The sequence below is a fragment of the Choristoneura fumiferana genome, chromosome 4, assembly GCF_025370935.1.
Source record: "Choristoneura fumiferana chromosome 4, NRCan_CFum_1, whole genome shotgun sequence".
NCBI lineage: Eukaryota > Metazoa > Arthropoda > Insecta > Lepidoptera > Tortricidae > Choristoneura > Choristoneura fumiferana.
In genome coordinates this window covers 3,990,356-4,008,361 of record NC_133475.1, presented here as the reverse complement: position 1 = coordinate 4,008,361, position 18,006 = coordinate 3,990,356, and the positions used below count along the sequence as shown (strand labels likewise).

The 18,006-nt window shown below is 42.5% G+C and overlaps 1 protein-coding gene across 7 annotated transcripts in view; it reads right to left on the bottom strand.

The window, feature by feature from the left end:
* slo (calcium-activated potassium channel slo) overlaps nt 1-18,006 on the bottom strand; it is a 110,545-nt gene that overhangs the window by 35,493 nt on the left and 57,046 nt on the right. For 6 of the 7 annotated variants that reach the window (XM_074086601.1, XM_074086607.1, XM_074086606.1 and 3 more), the window contains exons 2-10: nt 15,334-15,395; nt 13,009-13,105; nt 12,162-12,273; nt 11,665-11,816; nt 9,462-9,629; nt 8,429-8,520; nt 4,661-4,771; nt 3,440-3,545; nt 2,171-2,323 (exon numbers count right to left, since the gene is read on the bottom strand). In XM_074086601.1, the coding sequence (XP_073942702.1) occupies nt 2,171-2,323; nt 3,440-3,545; nt 4,661-4,771; nt 8,429-8,520; nt 9,462-9,629; nt 11,665-11,816; nt 12,162-12,273; nt 13,009-13,105; nt 15,334-15,395 (1,053 nt within the window). The remainder of the gene's footprint in view (nt 1-2,170; nt 2,324-3,439; nt 3,546-4,660; nt 4,772-8,428; nt 8,521-9,461; nt 9,630-11,664; nt 11,817-12,161; nt 12,274-13,008; nt 13,106-15,333; nt 15,396-18,006) is intronic. The other variant, XM_074086605.1, reaches the window with a different exon arrangement.

The following is an 18,006-nucleotide window of genomic DNA, read 5'->3' as shown; positions in this document are numbered from 1 at the left end:
TTTTACTCGGATATTCACTCGAATCTGAACTGTAAGCGAGAAAGGTCGAGGGCAAAAAATAGTGTTTTTTCCACTGGATGGCAAACGAGCAAGTGGGTCTCCTGATGGTAAGAGATAACCTCCGCCCATAGACACCTGCAACACCAGGGGATTGCACATGCGTTGCCAACCTAGAGGCCTGAGATGGGATACCTCAAGTGCCAGTAATTTCACCGGCTGGCTTACTCTCCACGCCGAAACACAACAGTGCCACTGCTGCTTCAGGCAGGATTAGCGAACAAGATGGTGAGCAATCCGGGCGGACCTTGCACAAGGTCCTATCACCTGGAAGGTTACTGTAATAATTAGAATATTAAAGGAAATCATAAGAAGTAGGTTAAAATAACAACAAAAATTTAGAATGCTAAAGTTTTTGACTCTAAATTTGACTTTACTTGTACTTATACTTTATCCGAATTATAATAATGCACTAAGTATATATAATTTTTTCTCAAACATGCTCGGAAATGTATGCGTTAATGGTCAACGAAATGGAGACATGAGTTCTCATTTATGGCTCCCTACCAACTCCCTACATAACTTCTTGGCCTAGGCCATGAAGTATGTAGAAAATCCATTATTGTCCCGCTGCTCTAACTTTTTAATTTTGCTTACTAACATTAAACTGACAAGGGAAAAATTACGAAACAGCCAACTACCACTACTCTGTAAGCATTTGCGATACTGCGATGCGATGCGATGCGATGCGATGCGTTGCGATGTGATATATGGATGGATGGATGGATGGACGGATGGATCGATGGACGGATGGATGGATGGACGGATGGATGGACGGAGGATGGATGGATGGACGGATGGATGCACGGACGGATGGATGGATGGACGGATGGATGGGTGGACGGAACGGACAGATGGATGGACGGACGAATGGATGGATGGGTGGACGGACGGACGGACGGATGATGGATGGATGGGATGGACCGGATGGACGGATGGATGGATGACGGATGGATGGACGGACGGATGGATGGACGGACGGATGGATGGACGGACGGATGGATGGACGGACGGATGGATGGATGGACGGATGGATGGGTGGACGGACGGACAGATGGATGGACGGACGAATGGATGGATGGTGGACGGACGGACGGGACGGACGACGGACGGAGGATGGATGGGTGGACGGACGTACAGATGGATGGGTGGACGGACGGACGGACGGACGGACGGACGGATGGATGGATGGATGGACGGATGGATGGATGATGGATAGTTGACGGATGGATGGACGGACGGATGGATGGATGGATGGATGGACGGATGGATGGATGGACGGATGGATGGATGGACGGATGGATGGACGGACGGATGGATGGACGGACGGATGGATGGATGGGTGGACGGACGGACGGACGGATGGATGGATGGATGGATGGACGGATGGACGGATGGATGGATGGACGGATGATGGACGGACGGATGGATGGACGGACGGAATGGATGGACGGACGGATGGATGGACGGACGGATGGATGGATGGACGGATGGATGGGTGGAGCGGACGGACAGATGGATGGACGGACGAATGGATGGATGGGTGGACGGACGGACGGACGGACGGACGGACGGATGGATGGATGGATGGATGGACGGATGGATGGATGGACGAATGGATGGATGGACGGATGGATGGACGGACGGATGGATGGACGGACGGATGGATGGACGGACGGATGGATGGACGGGACGGATGGATGGATGACGGATGGATGGGTGGACGGACGGACAGATGGATGGAACGGACCGAATGGATGGATGGGTGGACGGACGGACGGACGGACGGACGATGGATGGATGGATGATGGACGGATGGAATGGATGGACGGATGGATGGACGGACGGATGGATGACGGACGGATGGATGGACGGACAGATGGATGGACGGACGGATGGATGGACGGACGGGATGATGGATGGACGGANCAACACGTGATAAGAATATATCAAATATTGAAAGTACTTAATACCTATATATATTTTTTTACTAGCTTAAACAGCTGTTTAAATGCAAGGGCAAAAATAGAAAATATTCAACTTAAATGTAAAAATAGTTGGAATACCTGTTAATAATTAAGCTGGTCCTTGAGATAGTATTTAAAACACTGACCTTATTATGATACTGCATCAGCTGAATAATGACCCTGATGTCGTCGGAGTAGTTTTTGATGGAGATGACCCTCATGATGTTGGCCGCGTCTTCAGCATCAGGATCCTGGCAATACTTGTTGGCAAGTACCAGGCAAGCATCAGCTTCGTGAACCTACACAGTATACCGGTTAGCAACTGGCCTGATAGGGCTAAATAACTGCTTCTAGGGCCAGACGCTAAAAATACCTAAGTCATTAAATTATTTGTAAATAATTTAAAATATTTTTATTCGAGTCAAAATGTGAACTTTGTCTAATATTGTGAGAAGTTTTACTTTGGAAGTATTGTGTTAAATAATCTTAATACTATAACTATAACAGTGAAAGAAGCGTGAAAGAACATGCAAAACAAAACAGGCGGAAGTGAATATTGTGATTGCGAATTTTACTTTAAATTCAGTTGTAAGGTTAATGATATTTTACGCAATGTTCACTTCAATAAAGGAAAAAGCAGGTGGGTGTTGGAAGTGAAATTCAATGTCTACTTACTGATAAAAACGTGCAATTTTACAAACAAGCCGTGCATCGACGTCTAAACTTACCGTAAACATTCGACAGTATCGATTATCGACAACTTTACTCGCAACTACAAAACAGGGTTAATTTTGAAACGGAAATCCTTTCTGCAGCAGCCATTAATGCCAATGTTCACCGATGTATGGAAGTTATCAATATGAATCGACATCAATAAAAGAGAGAGTATTCCAGCAAATCGCGCTGTCAATCCCTGCATTGAACCCCGATTAGTTATGCGTGTGCATTAAAGCGCGATGACGCTGAGGCTAAAGTTATTGAGTTACACAAGTCGGCGATATCGATTGTTTAAGTTATGAATATACACGAGCCATCGCATACAACACCCATTATTGGTACAGACAGTGAGACACATGGAGCCGGCCAGGCCGGACGGGGGCCGGCGGGGACGCCGTGGGACAGGAGTCTTAAGAGCAAGATCCTCGGGTGACTGGTCTGTGGGCAAAGGCAAACGGACCAAGATCGTCTCGCTGTTAACACCCCTTGCACGTCATGCGAGAGCCGGCTCGGCAGTTACTAGCGATAGCCACGCACAGACAGCGCTCATGACACAAGAAGGGATCTGTGGGTACACCGCTCCAACAGAACAACTCGGATGGTCAGTGAACGAGCATCGCTCTACGACTATAGAAAAGGCAGTCTGTACATCTTCAAACCGACACCACGCCAGAACACATGTCGCGGATTCTACTTACTTTTACCCTCTGTAGGTCGATTGGATTCATAATGGTGCCTTGAAAGAATTCCACAGTGGTAAAGTGTCTCTTGAACAGGCCTTCGAGCTCCAGGTCTGGCGGTTTCCTGTCATCAACGCTCAGTTAACACTAGGACCGGACAGTCCGCCGCCTGTCGTGGGCCGACCTTACCATGCATTCTATGTACCAAAATACGCAGTCGTGGGGTGGAACGGCGGCGCCTCGGCGCGAGCGCAGAGGCGCGACCGTCCCGCCGTGATAAGCCATGATTGCATCAAAAGAATCACAAGATAAATTTACCAAAGTGATTAAATCCTACTGTGACTATGAAACAGCACCTTTGATACAGAAGAAAAAGATCTGTCTTATGCACATAAATAAATAAAATACTGTTCACGAAGACGGTTCAATGATAACGTGGCCGTGCGAACTAATGCCTGCTAGTCGGTGTTACTCTAACCTTGACTCGCTCAAGGTCGACGGCATTCATCATTGTACCCTGAAAAAACTCGACGGTGGTGTAGTGACGCTTCAGCAAACCCTCCAGCTCTAGGTCGGGCTCTTTTCTGTAAGGCGTCGCGTGATACACCACATCAGGCATGCGTTTCATTCAGTACTTCATACATATTCTTTAGTGCCAAACAATGTTTTCTTTCATATTTGAAGAGGTTTTCTTTTACGTTCTTGCATTTTAGTATATTTAAGTATTGGTCATTTTGCGAAAAGTCGTTATGAAAATCAGTACCACTGATCTCTATTTATCATCAATCATCATGGTTCAAAAATAATAAATTTATGTCTAAGCACTTTTTTTTTTCTATAGTAAGTAGCGACTTTTCGCGAAAAACGCCACAAAAATATTTTAAATACTAAAGACAGTCACTAATTTCATTCGTTTTCAAATTAATCGCATCTGGGTCGGTGTAGTTTGGTCATAGTCATAATGTAGATACAGTCGACTATAAAAAGATGCATTTTCATTTTTCCACGTTATTGTATTGAAAACATGTTTGTAGTCAACTGAATATACTATTGAAAAGTATCACAGACTTATTTCACTCGGTCCTGTAGGACTATTTATCTAAAATTCTCTCCTTTAGAAGATTTTGTGAAGGAGCTGGGATGTTTCAGATAATCTTAGCAAACTAAACGTTCTATCCGTAATGTAGAAAAACATAATACGAGTATAAAGTATACAAAATATAAGTTGGTAATACTGACCTGTGTAAAAAAACAACCTCGACGTCCACATCTTCTCGGTCTTCATGTAGGAAGTCTTTTAAAAAATGGCTCACTGATTCGTATGTTATGTGTCCACAAACAACTATATGCCTGAAAACGTGTACAAATATTATAACATCATTCTGTATAATTTCTATATATTTTGCTGCTACAACAGAATGGCTTGTGAAAAGAACGAAAGAAGCACAAGCGGATTTTAAGTATCAAGAAGTTTTATTGCTTTAAATTTTCTTGGGCACTATTGATAATTGCGATATTGTGATAATTTGCAGAGTAATTGAAACAAGCTGTGCAAATCTTGATCGTATAATTGCATCAGCGTAAAATCGCTTAAAAACAGCAAAATTTCAAAAAAAGCTTTATTTAGTTAAATAAAAGAGGACAGAAAAGACAGAAGTATAGCCATTTCATGTTTTACTTAACACCTGGGACCACATTGTCAAGGTATTCATTATTTAAGAGAAAAGAATAGACACTAATAGTGTAAAAAGGCCGCAACAGGGTTAAATAAAACTATTGATAGAAGCACGAACTACTGATTAAGCAGGCAACGTCTTTATTTTGCTGCTAAGTTAGAACTAATTCACTCAGATTTTGAAAGTATCACAACTATTAAAGATAATAAAACTAACAACTTCAGAAACAAAGGCGTTGCGTGTAATATTCTAAATGATCACTATGATGTTGTTCATCAGTTTGTGGCGGATTTGAACTAGAGTGACTGTCTCGACAGTTAACAGTATCAACTGATAAACAAACACTTGCTTTGCTCATAGTAGCGCATCATCCACAAAAAAATAACACAATGGTCTACTAGGAAGCTCAGTTTCGATCAGGATTTGTGATACTATCTAATAAATTAAAAGAAAACCATGTAAATATAATCAACAGGGGCACTTGGAAGTGTGTAAGGATTTACTTGCAATGACAAAGTGTGGTATTGGGGCACTATTCGAAAGAAATAAGAATTTGTGGCATAGACAAATTAATAAAAGTGTGTTTTCATACAGGAATGCCAACAATTATGATAATCGTACACTAGTGATAAAAGCTTGCGTCCAGTACAGTCCTCTGTAAAGACTTGAATGCTCATAAGGTCTAGTGACTTGGAAACTCAGATCTGTTTAGGATATGGTATCAATTCTTTATAAGTTCGTCTCGGAAAATACAAGAGTTAGTAAGAAAACAAAACACATCGGGAACGTGAAAATAGTTCACAGTGCCAAAATGGTAGCAGTAAATGTTTAGTATTGCAATTCACGAACAAACAAAAACAAAACAAATATTAGAGGTTTTATTATTCAAATCACACTCCAAATTAAAATCAACATTACAGAAAATAAGATAGAAAAGAATTTGCTCACAATTATAACATGCAAACTATAATTCATCTAAGGTGTGGCAAAGGAACTGATTTAATTTTAATCAATTATATAACCAAGTTCTACCTTGTATTGATTGCAAACAACGCAAACAATTTTCAAATTAATAAATCCAACAAATTTGGAATAAATGATTCGTGTGTCGCTGCTAAGATGATGTCACTCATGTCAATGGTAAGTCGACAACTAAGCTAATTTTGCGTTAAAAATGTCCTCAATGCACACAGCCTTGCCACGCTCTATGAATTTACGTAAATACATTAAACTAAATTAACCGAGGGGCTCGATCCAAAAATCCAAAAGTACATTACAGATTGCAAAACAGTAAAGAGGGTCAACATTAAGAATTAAGAGTACAGTACAGTTACAGATGTCGTGCAGGCAGGGAGTACAGAAGGAGGCGAGCGGATGGCACTCACTAGGTACGGTACGGGTAAGGGTACGGTACGCCGCATCAACAGCCCCCGGGCCGGCGAGCGCGGCGCACCGGCCCGCCGGGCCCGCCGCGCCGCGCGAGGAGCTGTCGACGCCAACACACGAGCGACTCCAACAACACACTACGGTACCACTCAACATTTAACTCTTCCTAACTAAGCTTTACGGTTAACATTCCATAAATACGCTAAAAGAACATAATCATGAAACCTATAATGACGAGCGATACCACTAGCCACTATCTGCTTTTCACTATTCAACTGAACTCAAATTCAAAGGTATCTTACAATGAATATCGATTCATAAAAACAAAGACAACTCGCGGGACTCGTGTCCCAAGATAAAGTGAGAACACAGAAGCGTGCTAAGAGAGGAAAAGGAAGATATAGATTTCACAACACGGAACACATTCAACGGAACGGAGTGAAGACAGCGGCTCACCTGCGTCCCCGCTCATTCTTGTGGGTGCCGCCATACTTGGGTCTAGTGCCGATTAAGTCAATTATCTCTGGGATACAACTGGCAAATATCGCCTAAACGCCGACAGACAAAACAAGACATTCACATTCAAGTCGACAAGTGATTCAGGGTGGCGGTGGCAGGGAGCCGCCGGCGCCGGCTGGCGGGCGCGGGCGGCTCCTGCTCGCGCGGCGCGGGCCGAGGCGCGGGCGCGGGCGCGAGCGCGGGCGCGGGCGCGGACGCGGGCGCGGGCGCGGGCGCGGGGCGGGCACTGGCTGTGTGTGACGTCGGGACGAGCTGGCGAGGTGCCGGAGCTAGCGCTACAGCGTGGCGACAGGCATCGTGTGCAAGCGAACAAACCAAACACTACTTCATCGACAGCATTACAATACTTTACATCGGCTCTCTCCAGATCTAGTCTCGTTAGAAGGATTAAAAAGCTTAATGGTATCTCGAGTAAAATTTACGAAAAAAGGCATGTAGTAATGCGTCGGTCGACCGCGCGCCTGTCTCCCGAGTGCGGGGAGAGGAGCGCGGCCGCCGGGAGCTAACTCTTCGAGCATGCGCCACGGCACCGAGAGACCGATTCTAGTGAAGGATTAATAAATTTCATTAGCAAACTCCGCATTCATTCAACCAAGTCAGATCGAAACCGTGAGAGGTAAGAAGGCAGGAAGCCGTGTGGAGCGGGGGCGTGTGAGCAGGGTACCTGCGGCGGACGTCCTTGTTGTACCGGCCGCCGTATTTGTTCCGCTGCGCCGCCAGCTCCGTGATCTCGGGGATCCAGCTGGCGAACACAGCCTACGATACACAGCAAACACCGTGAGGTGAGTGACCTCGCGCAACCCCGCGCGCCCGCCGCCCGCCCCGCCCGACCCGCGGCCGCGTACCCTCGCGCTCGCACAAGGCTGTGTGGCTTGAGTGTCGTCTGTCTGCGTGGTGGCTGTGGCTGTGGGTGTGGATGTGCGGGGCTTGGGTGCCGTGCCGAGCTACGCTAGCGGCGGGAGCTACGTGACCGGCGCAAGCCGTGACGGGACTCGTGACCGGGTGCATGCAAAGCCTAAGGATACATACGCTAACTAATCGATGAACAGAACTTAAAAAGAAATCGGTATAGCCGGTTCCTAAACTAAGACGATGGGCATTCGATATAGACGCTTGGTAGAGCGTAGCCACAGGCGGGCCGTCGCGCGCGGCGGGCCGGCGTGCCTCGCTGGCGCGCTAGCGGAGCGCAGCGGCGGTAGCGCGCAGCGACGGCACGCCCGCCACCGCGCGCGGGGCTGGCGAGTGGCCACGAGTAGATGACACAATACATCTGACGGCACTGAGCAAGCTTTTGTATAGGTGATGATCTCACATCGTCTCCGAGAGCTCGAGCGAGTCAGACCGCTCGGCCTCGCCGCTCACGCGCGCGCTCCGCGGTATGAATCGCCCTCACTTTCGTCGGTCAATTGATATGTCAAACTGATACCTTTTTCCATGTTCACGCTTCAGCTCGCCACTGTACTTGGACCTACTTCCTACCAGCTCTATAATTTCAGGAATGCTACTAGCGAACATTGCCTGCAACAGACCATGGTGTCGGTCGAATATCGGGGCCGGTGCACGCGGACACCATCGCGTGGTGCACGACAATGTCCACCTCGAGTCTCAGTATAACTATTGTGACATATCGTAAAGTGTAGCCGGTAGCGGAGCGAAATAATAAAATAAAAGGAACAAAGTGTGTGTCTACCGGTGAGGTGAGCAACTGAACACAGCCAGGCACAGTGAAGCATGCAGAGATCGCGAGTTGGGAGGGGGGAGCGGCGCGGGGGCCCGGCGGCCGGACGCCTCCACTCCGGGCAATACGTATCTCGTCTCGTACCACTGTCCCCATATACACATCTCCAATATTTAAGCACGGGAAGAGAGTTCCTCCGGCAGCGTACGTGCTATCACATAACAAAGCAAAAGAAAAAACAAAATACACCCATGCAGTTAAAAATTATCGCTCGAAGCCCATTTCATAATGCGGTAATCGAGTGATGCTCTTAGTTAAGCGGCCAAGAAGTTAGAAGATTGCACAGTGAGGGCGGCGAGGCGGCGGCGGCCGACCCAGCGGGGCGGCGCGGCCTCGCGATCACAGAACCGACATGCTCTAGGGTGCACTAGCAGGCGACAACCATTCACGAGCTGTGCGTCCGTACACTGGTCTAACAACTCCCATGTGGACTATGTTACATCTCAACAGGTAATCTTTAACGTTTCCTTTTGCTTTGTTATTCGTTTAGCTATTTATGCAAGGAATCGCAAGCGCGGCGGAACATTACGGAGCCGTGGACTACGAGAAACCGGAAGGCAACAAAATGAATGTCGGTTTAATGACTTCAATGCCGTACTACGGAAAACTAAACTTGCCTCTCCTTGCAATGATACACTTTAAAATATTTTGTAATACTGATCTTTAAATTCATTTCAATTATTAATCATATGTTAAATATATAATTGAAAATGAAACTTACCAAGCCGACGAGGAGAAAAAAAACCAAAAAGGTTCTGCCAAGAACAGTGTGGCAAAACACATCACCGTAACCTACTGTGGACATGGTGACTATTAGAAAGTATACGCATGTCCAGTACGATAGTTGCTGCGAGTTCGAAAAGTCCAGCGGGTCGCCAGAGTTTTCCAGCTGGAAAAGACAAAAGAAAACGTCCAGTTTACGGTTCTATGACGTATGGACTCTTTTTAGGGTTGTGTAGTCAACTAGGAACCCTTATAGTTTCGCCATGTCTGTCTGTCCGCGGCTAAGCTCAAAGACTGTTAGCACTAGAAAGCTGTAATTTGGCGTGAATATACATATCAGTTACGCCGACAAAGTGGTAAAATCATCATCATCATCCCAGCCTATATACGTCCCACTGCTGGGCACAGGCCTCCTCTCAGAACAAGAGGGCTTGGGCCATAGTTCCCACGCGGGCCCAGTGCGGATTGGGAACTTCGCACGCAGTGGTAAAATAAAAAATATTTTTTTTTTGGGTACCTCCCATAAAGTGGGGGTTACTTTTTTTGACTAACCCAATGGTGTAGGGGTATCGTTGGATAGGTTCTTATTGAAGGAAACCGTTGAGGGGTTGCCATTACGATTTTTCGATTCAGTTTTAAAGTGCAAATTTTCATTAAAATCGAGCGTCGTCCCCTAAAAATTCTTTACAAGGAAAACTATAACGGCTAAGATTGCATGAGAATTATTAGTAGTTTAAGAGTAAATAGCAGCCCAGGGTACAAAATATGCCTAAACTTGGAAGATTCCGTAGACAATACGAAATCGTTAGAAAAATATTAGGTACTTGTTTTTTTCGTAATGGCTACGGAACCCTATCTTGAACGTCTCCGACACGCTCTTGGCCGGATTTCTTTTGTATAGGTACGCGTGGGTTGTCTAGTGAAGTCAGACGTTCTGAGGCTTTATTTTCTAACATACTTCGAATCACAATCTTATTCACCACTTCTTTCTGTCACACCCACACCGTATAAGACGAGGGTAGAAAGATATGGTGGATGCGTTCGCGAACGGCAGCGCGTTGGACAAAACGGCCTCCCTTTGGAAAAACCGATGACAAAAGTGTAGGTAAACTGTGCGAAAAGACTTCATCATCATCATCATCATCAGCCGGAAGAAGTCCACTGCTGAAGAAAGTCCTCCCCTTAGGATGCCACAATGAACTTATTGACCACTTGATTGATGACATGACGAAATGATTTATTGCGTTCCTATGTTGGATCAACTAATAAATGTTTTACTATCAGTATTCATACATGTACCTAGTATATAACTACGGTTATTTAAAAGATAACATTAATAGAAAAGATGTGGAATTGGACTATTAAGCCGAGTTTAGACTTGCAGGAAAAATCGTGCAAGTTGCATTATATTGCGGCGCTCGATTGACCACTACAACTCGTTGCCTTCACGGCCTCGCAATGTAATGCAACTTGCACGATTTTTCTTACAAGTCTTAACTCGGCTTTAGACTCGCCCTACATTGGCTGGTATGAAGCAGCCGTAGAAATTTGATCGACAAAAGATAATGTGTTTATTCTCGGCATTAGGCGATCGGGTTACATCGTTATCTTCCTTATAGTATAGACTCTGGCCAGTGAAAGCTGTCCACGCATTTTTTACGAAACTTTAATCTGGTATCATTTTTGAGACTGTCAAAATTGACATTCTAGCCTGGCTTAAATAATTTTGATACTTATGCCATAAGAAAAAAATAAATTATGTTTTGTAAATTCATGGCAGGATGGTAGGAGCATCCTCAAAATGCAAATTTTATAAGATTATGTTAGAATTAAAATGTTAGAATATATATACAAAGCGAATCTGGTCAAAATGGTCCAAAAATTGATGCGTCTCCGGACTTTACGTAAATGGGTACCGACAAAGATCATAAAATTTGTACTTGTCGCACACGCAACAAGTAAGCATCGCATTTTTTGGAGCCAAAATGGCAAAAACGAAACCCTTATAGTTTCGTCAAGTCCGTCTGTCTCTGTCTGCCTGTCCGTCCGTATGTCACAGGCATTTACTCGAAACTACAAGATGTATATCAATGAAATTTGGAGTACAGATGTCTTGTGTTGTTTGTTTTTGAATAAATACTCGTAGCTACAGCAACTATAGCTGCAGCGACTATAGTCTAGTTCTACTAAAAAAAACTCACCAAATGAATAATACCGGCTGCTGTCAACCATACTGATATAAATATAGATACCAACTGCGCCAACCGAATTGAGCTCGATGTTTTTAATATATTGAGGTACTGCAAAATATCAGGCACGGTCATCAAGCGTAGAGCTCGGAGAAATCTTAGCCCTGAAAATATAGGTAGAACCAAAGTAAGTTCTCGTAAAAAAAAACTAATTAAGTACTTTATTTTTTGTAAAGTGGTTCAGTAAGCTGTACATTACTTGCAATAATGCAATCCATCCGATCCGATTCCATAATTAGCAAATTTGATACAATCGAGTTAGTATTACTTCGTCGAAAATGCAGCTGGTCTAAGTAGCAAGTCGTCTAAGAAGCAACTGGTCTAAGTAGCAAGTGGTCTAAGAAACAGGTTAACTCTAGTTGCTTTATAGACCATTTGCTACTTAGATAAGCTTGTTTTTTAGATGAAGTGATTACCCAAAAAAGCTTATGAAAATTACTGAGACTTACCTATCCACGTTCTATCCAGGTATATTGATACAAAGGATGGTGGTATCGTGAAATAATCTACAAATGAATACATCTCGAGCATGAACCACAGTTTGTCACTAGCTGCTATAAACTGGAACAAAAACATGTACACTTTAAACTTTACTTTAAGTAAGATTGTCAGAACCATTTTATTCTTACCCACGAACATTTCTTCTAGAAACAATAGTACCTAAATTACTGTAGAGGCCGGCAACCCCACGTTCCGGCCGAGGCTTGTATAGTGCTTTTCTCAAACATGACATGAAATAAAATAAAAAACAAGAAATCAAGTTGGCGGGACGCTTAGTCTTGTCGCCCTGTTGTGTGCACGCGGGTCGCGCTGGCTGCTGGCGCGGCAGCTGCGGGTGCTGCTCGGCGTAGGCCGAGTCACAGAGCGCGCGTTGAAACAAAAGACGGTTGCATTGCCGGCCAGCGGCCTGCAAAGTTGTATGAAATCTCTTTGCAGGCCGCTAGAGTGACCGCGCGCAGGCAGCCCGCAGCAGCGTCTGCATTGCGATACTTCTCAGCCTATTATTTGTAACACAACGTCAATATTTCATGTCATGTTTGAGAAAAAAAGTTTTTAGTTGCGCCGGTCGGGATTCGAACCCGCAGCGCTCCTGGCCAACCAACTGCACACTTGGCTCCCGACAAACCCTTGCAGTAGGCTGTTTTTTTTTAAATCTATGATTGCAGTTTCTCTCGTCTATAAAATCGACGACATGTTCCAGATCGTTCTATATGTCTTATAGTTTCACAGTTACACATGACCCATCTATAGGGCCCACCCGGTAATACTACAATACAAGGTATAAACTTTACTTACTCGTATAAAAAAGTAGACCATAAAAAATATGTTAAAGGCAAGGTCGATCTGCTGAGTAATATTGTCGCTCCATTTCTGACACCGCTCCACCTCCTCACTGCAAATGTGAAGTCAATATTAGGGTAGGCCGAGCACGGATAGACAGACACACAGTTTGACGCCAACGGGTTAAGCCAACTGCTAAGGTACTCTACTATCTTGCTATGCCAAAATGTTGTTCAAAATTTTAATCGTAGAGCTTTTCTAACTTAAAATGACGCGCGCCTCACTCAACAAAATCAGTTCATTATGACTACTTAGACAGCATAATCTTACAATAACCGTGTCAGCCTAACAGGGAGAGCTTCCCGTTGGACTCTGGCGATTAACTGTTAGTTTTGCTGTCTAACTAGTCGTAATGAACTGATTTAGTTGAGTGCCCACCCGTCATTTTAAATTAGACAAGCTCTACGAACTTCCTTCATGGTCAATCGTTGCGACGCGACCCACTATGTTGTGCGACGCATTCGCTTGTAGGTATTCATCAATGTTTCATATTTCATATTCACTGGAATTGTCTATCTATGTGGGGTTGTCTAAAGGGTCAATTTGTACTTTATTTTGAGAAGATTAGATTGCTTATAATTTACGCGTGGATTATTACGTTATACTAGGTACTAAATTCTATGAAGACGTTTGATTCGAACATTTTCCCAAATTCGTTATTTCCTACTAGCAAAATTTTCGTTCGTATTTTTCACGAATGCTTTTTTCCCAATATGCTTTTTTACGAATCTTATTTTAACAATTTCGTTTTTTCCCAATTTTAATCGACACAGGAACATAGATAGGTTTGTGATATGTCATGTGTTAAGTTTGCATCGGCCCGAAGGGCCAAAACCACACAAATAGCAGGAGATCCGCGTTAGCGGAGCGCCGTTGATACCGTTTCTGTGTCGATTAAAATTGGGAAAAACTCGACTGTGAAAATAAGAGCTTCAGTAAAAAAACCATATTTAGAAAAAAAAATGGGAAAAAAAGCGAATGGAAATTTTGCTGCTAGGAAATAACGATTTTGGGAAAATGACCCAACAAATCTCATAAAATAGGAAGGAGGAGATTATTAATTCGGTCACAGATTCGGTTGTTTTTTTTGACATAGCAAAACAGTATCAGCCGATGGTGACAAAAAGCCAACATATAAACTATCAGCAAACAATTTGGGTCACATTTATTTAACTCACGTATTCCTTTATCAGCATTATCACAAGATTATTACAAATTAATAATGCAGCAGCAATGTAATAGTAGTTTGTAATGCAAGTGCGATATGTGCCATTCCCAATGTGTTAAATTTCGAGCACGAGCCCGGCCTAATTATTGCACTAGTTGGGAATGATCGTTTCGCACTAGCATCGCATGATGTTTTTCAACACCTTTGTAAAAAAATAACAATTAAACAGTAAATGGTACTTTCGCATTTAAAAATTTCGGGGTAGATATTTACAGTCATGTAATTAAAAAGATTTAATAAGTATTAAATTATATTAGACTATAATGGTTTGTTTCTTATGTTATTATTTTATTTTTACACCAATAAATAACAAAGCCGAGAAAATCAATACTGATCATACATAATATTAACTAGAAACCCCTTGACTTAAGCCTTATGCACACGAGGCTGAAGATGCAAATAAATTTGATAAAATTTGTAAAGCAAAAAGCACTAGTGTGAAAAAAATCCAACTTCGCGCACTCTTATCAGCTATATAAGGTGCTAACAAATTGGGTACCAATGTTTTTACAGCTGATAGTACTCGTCTCTAGGAGTAGACTAAAGTATAAAATATGTAAAAGTTTATGTTACTTTTTGGAGATAATTAGAGAATCGACTTTACTACGTAAAAGCACCTTGTTAATGAGATAATTAATAGTCAGTGATTAAAACTTCCTTGACTGTCTTGACTGTCACGAGTAACTGGCCACTTCACTTAGATACATTTGAGATACATAAACGTCAAAGTCACATAATTTTCCCGCCAATCGTTGTCGCTTATGACAAACGACGGTACACTTGATAAAAAGTGTTAAATATCTTGTCACTCAAATGCACAGGCTGATTATGTTTGGGCGGAATGATAATTTATTTATTTTATATATATGAATTAAATAAAAAATATCGTATAAAAAGTTTTATTAATTTTTATTTAAAGTTGATTGTTTTGATCTCACGTCTCTTAAAATATTGGTGAAGTACCAATGTTAGCACCTTGTATAAACACGTATTTTTATCTTAGCACATGTGTTGAAAAGTATTTTTTTAATGATTATGGGAAGGAGTATTACCTGGACGCGTCAATGAAGTAGATGATCAGCGATGCTATACTCAGGATGAACACCAACACTACCTGGAAAAGTGAAGTTTTTTTCTTAAAAAAATATCACGACTTCAAATGCTAAAATACATTAATTATAATTATACCTAGTAACGATTTTAAAAATATATACAAATAGGATTACATTTGTAGAAATTACTTATGAACATTATATAAATAAGTAAATGAAATTTAATCACAAAAATCATTTTCAAATCAACCTTTTTTTCAGACTGTTCTGCTTGTTGACTGTACTTGCTGCGAATTTGAACTAACAGTTAGAAATTGGTTAAATTTGTCAGATATGCGGAATTATCCAATGCTATTTACGCGGATTTGCACTCTGCAATTATGATTTTTATATTTCTCTTAGTATTATTTATTGTCTCTAGTAGTAGAGGTAGTGCCTTCTAGAAGACATGAGGTGAGCTTCTATATAGGTACAATAGAGATCTCCCTCCTCCAGGCATCTGCCATGCACCAATACCATCTATCCCATATCATACAGTCACCAGCATTAATATCTGTCACAGCGGAGCGTGCAAAAATATCTGACAAGTCCTTCCGGCCCTAAAAATAGAGTCGTATCAGATACTTATGCACGCTTGTTGTGTCAGATATTGGTGATGGTGACTGTACCATATACCTACCATCTGGTATGCCTGGGGACCGAAGGCGTCCGACCCGAAGTTTAGGTAATATGCGTCCGAGTTGAGAAACTTCGATGGTGCTATGCAGGATGCTGGTGTTTCTATATTTGCTCACTAGATATGGCTACCAGTTGCTACACAGTAAATGACAGCTTCTCAAGATATTATTTATTACAAAGTTGGGATGTAAACCACGTCTCTATTATCATACATCCATTCATGCAAATTCAGTCCATTTGTATGGATCTTAATGCCTTGATTGCCGCGAGCATCACTCTTTATTTGCAGAGTGCACGCCTACTTAATATTCAAAGACGTGTCTGTAATAATTGAATTATGAGTCAAGATGCTTACTCAGTATGATTGGAATTGACACGATGATCTAATAGTAGAATATGCATGCAGATTTTAGCGCTAGATTCATACTTGGCTTTTGCTTTGGGTTGCACTGAGGAGATGAATAAGAGGGTTTGGGTCTTAAGTAGTTCCTTTTTGACTCAGTGCGTGTCGGGAACTTGACATACAACTGAACATCTTCGCAGCTGTGTGCAGGTTTCCCAACAAAAAATTTCGTTCATCTTAAAGCTTAAAGTTTTCTAAGTTAATAAGGTTAGATTAGGTTACTAAAAATGTCTGCAACGCACCAACGACTTCCACAACTGCTTAGGTATATTGGGTTAGTTTGTCTACAATACAAAAAAAAAGTTAAAATTTGGACAAATTCCGGACGAAAAGGCCTTAATTCCAAAACACCGACGAATGCGGATGTCTGGCAACCCTAGACACCGGCTCATTTGTTCAGCCTTACGAACACTCATTGGTATCAATATATCAAGTAACAGTAAACATCCCTGACTAATTACGCAGCTTAATACTTGAGCACGAACGCTTATTTACTTAGCGAAAGTTAACAAATTTCCGCGACAATTTAAGCATTGGGACGTCTAGGTTCTGCCATTAGCGAAGTTCGTATCGGAAGTGTGCCAACTCGGCAACTACTTAACTAATGAGCAATTGGTAACTTCGTCTTATGAATTAAACTGCCGAGTCATTTTTCACGTTGCACATGTTCTCATGATTCAGCATTTCTGATGCTTGAGAAGATTTAGATTTTATGACTTGTCTGATTGCTTCAGTATGTGGCAGAGGCAGATACTGCAAAAGCAATCAATACATGCACGCAAACAAGATACAAATTTCTTTTTGATTAAGCGAGTGCCTTCGCATATCTCCATTCCAGCTGCGGGAAAAAATGCTTTCTTATGTCTGTCCAGTGGATGGCCTGCTGTTTTCATATCTACAGGTCGCATTTTCAACCGAATGATTTCAATACAATTTTTTGTCGACAAAATACCAATGGCGTAATAGTTATTAATCTAGAAATATTAAAAACTTTACACACGAGTGAGCACATTATTACCATTTCAATTTAAATTGCTCGCACAGAGTTCTAAAGCTTGAAGATTTCTAATAGGTACGGGAACGATATATACATGTAAATAAACTTTGGAAACAAAGTTGCCAAAGATTGCTTAGGGTGCTAAAGACATAGTATGACCTAAGCTTACGGCTAGGACATCATTGAAGGCTGGTGCGGCGGCTGCAACGGCCGAAACAGCAAAGTGCTGTAAATATGAAAATCTGGCATTTCATATTTGCGGCTTTTGCTGTTGTAACGCTTGGTCCGTGGGGTCCCGAAGCAAAAACTCTCTTTAAATTTAAAAAAAAGAAGCTTGCCCGTTCCACTGGTGACCATAGGGCTGGCTCTTTCCTCGGTCAACGTATTGGCATTGCCATACAACGAGGAAACGCAGCCAGGCTTATGGGCACCCTGCCCAATAGCAGACTTGGGTGATATTTGTAAATATAGATTTTTAGGATTAGAGTAAGTTCGTTTTAGTTCTATTTTTATTTATTTCTGTTAATAATTATTGTATTATATTATTTGTTTGTTTATTAATTAAAGGACCTTTTTTTCGGCTAGGTAGGTACCG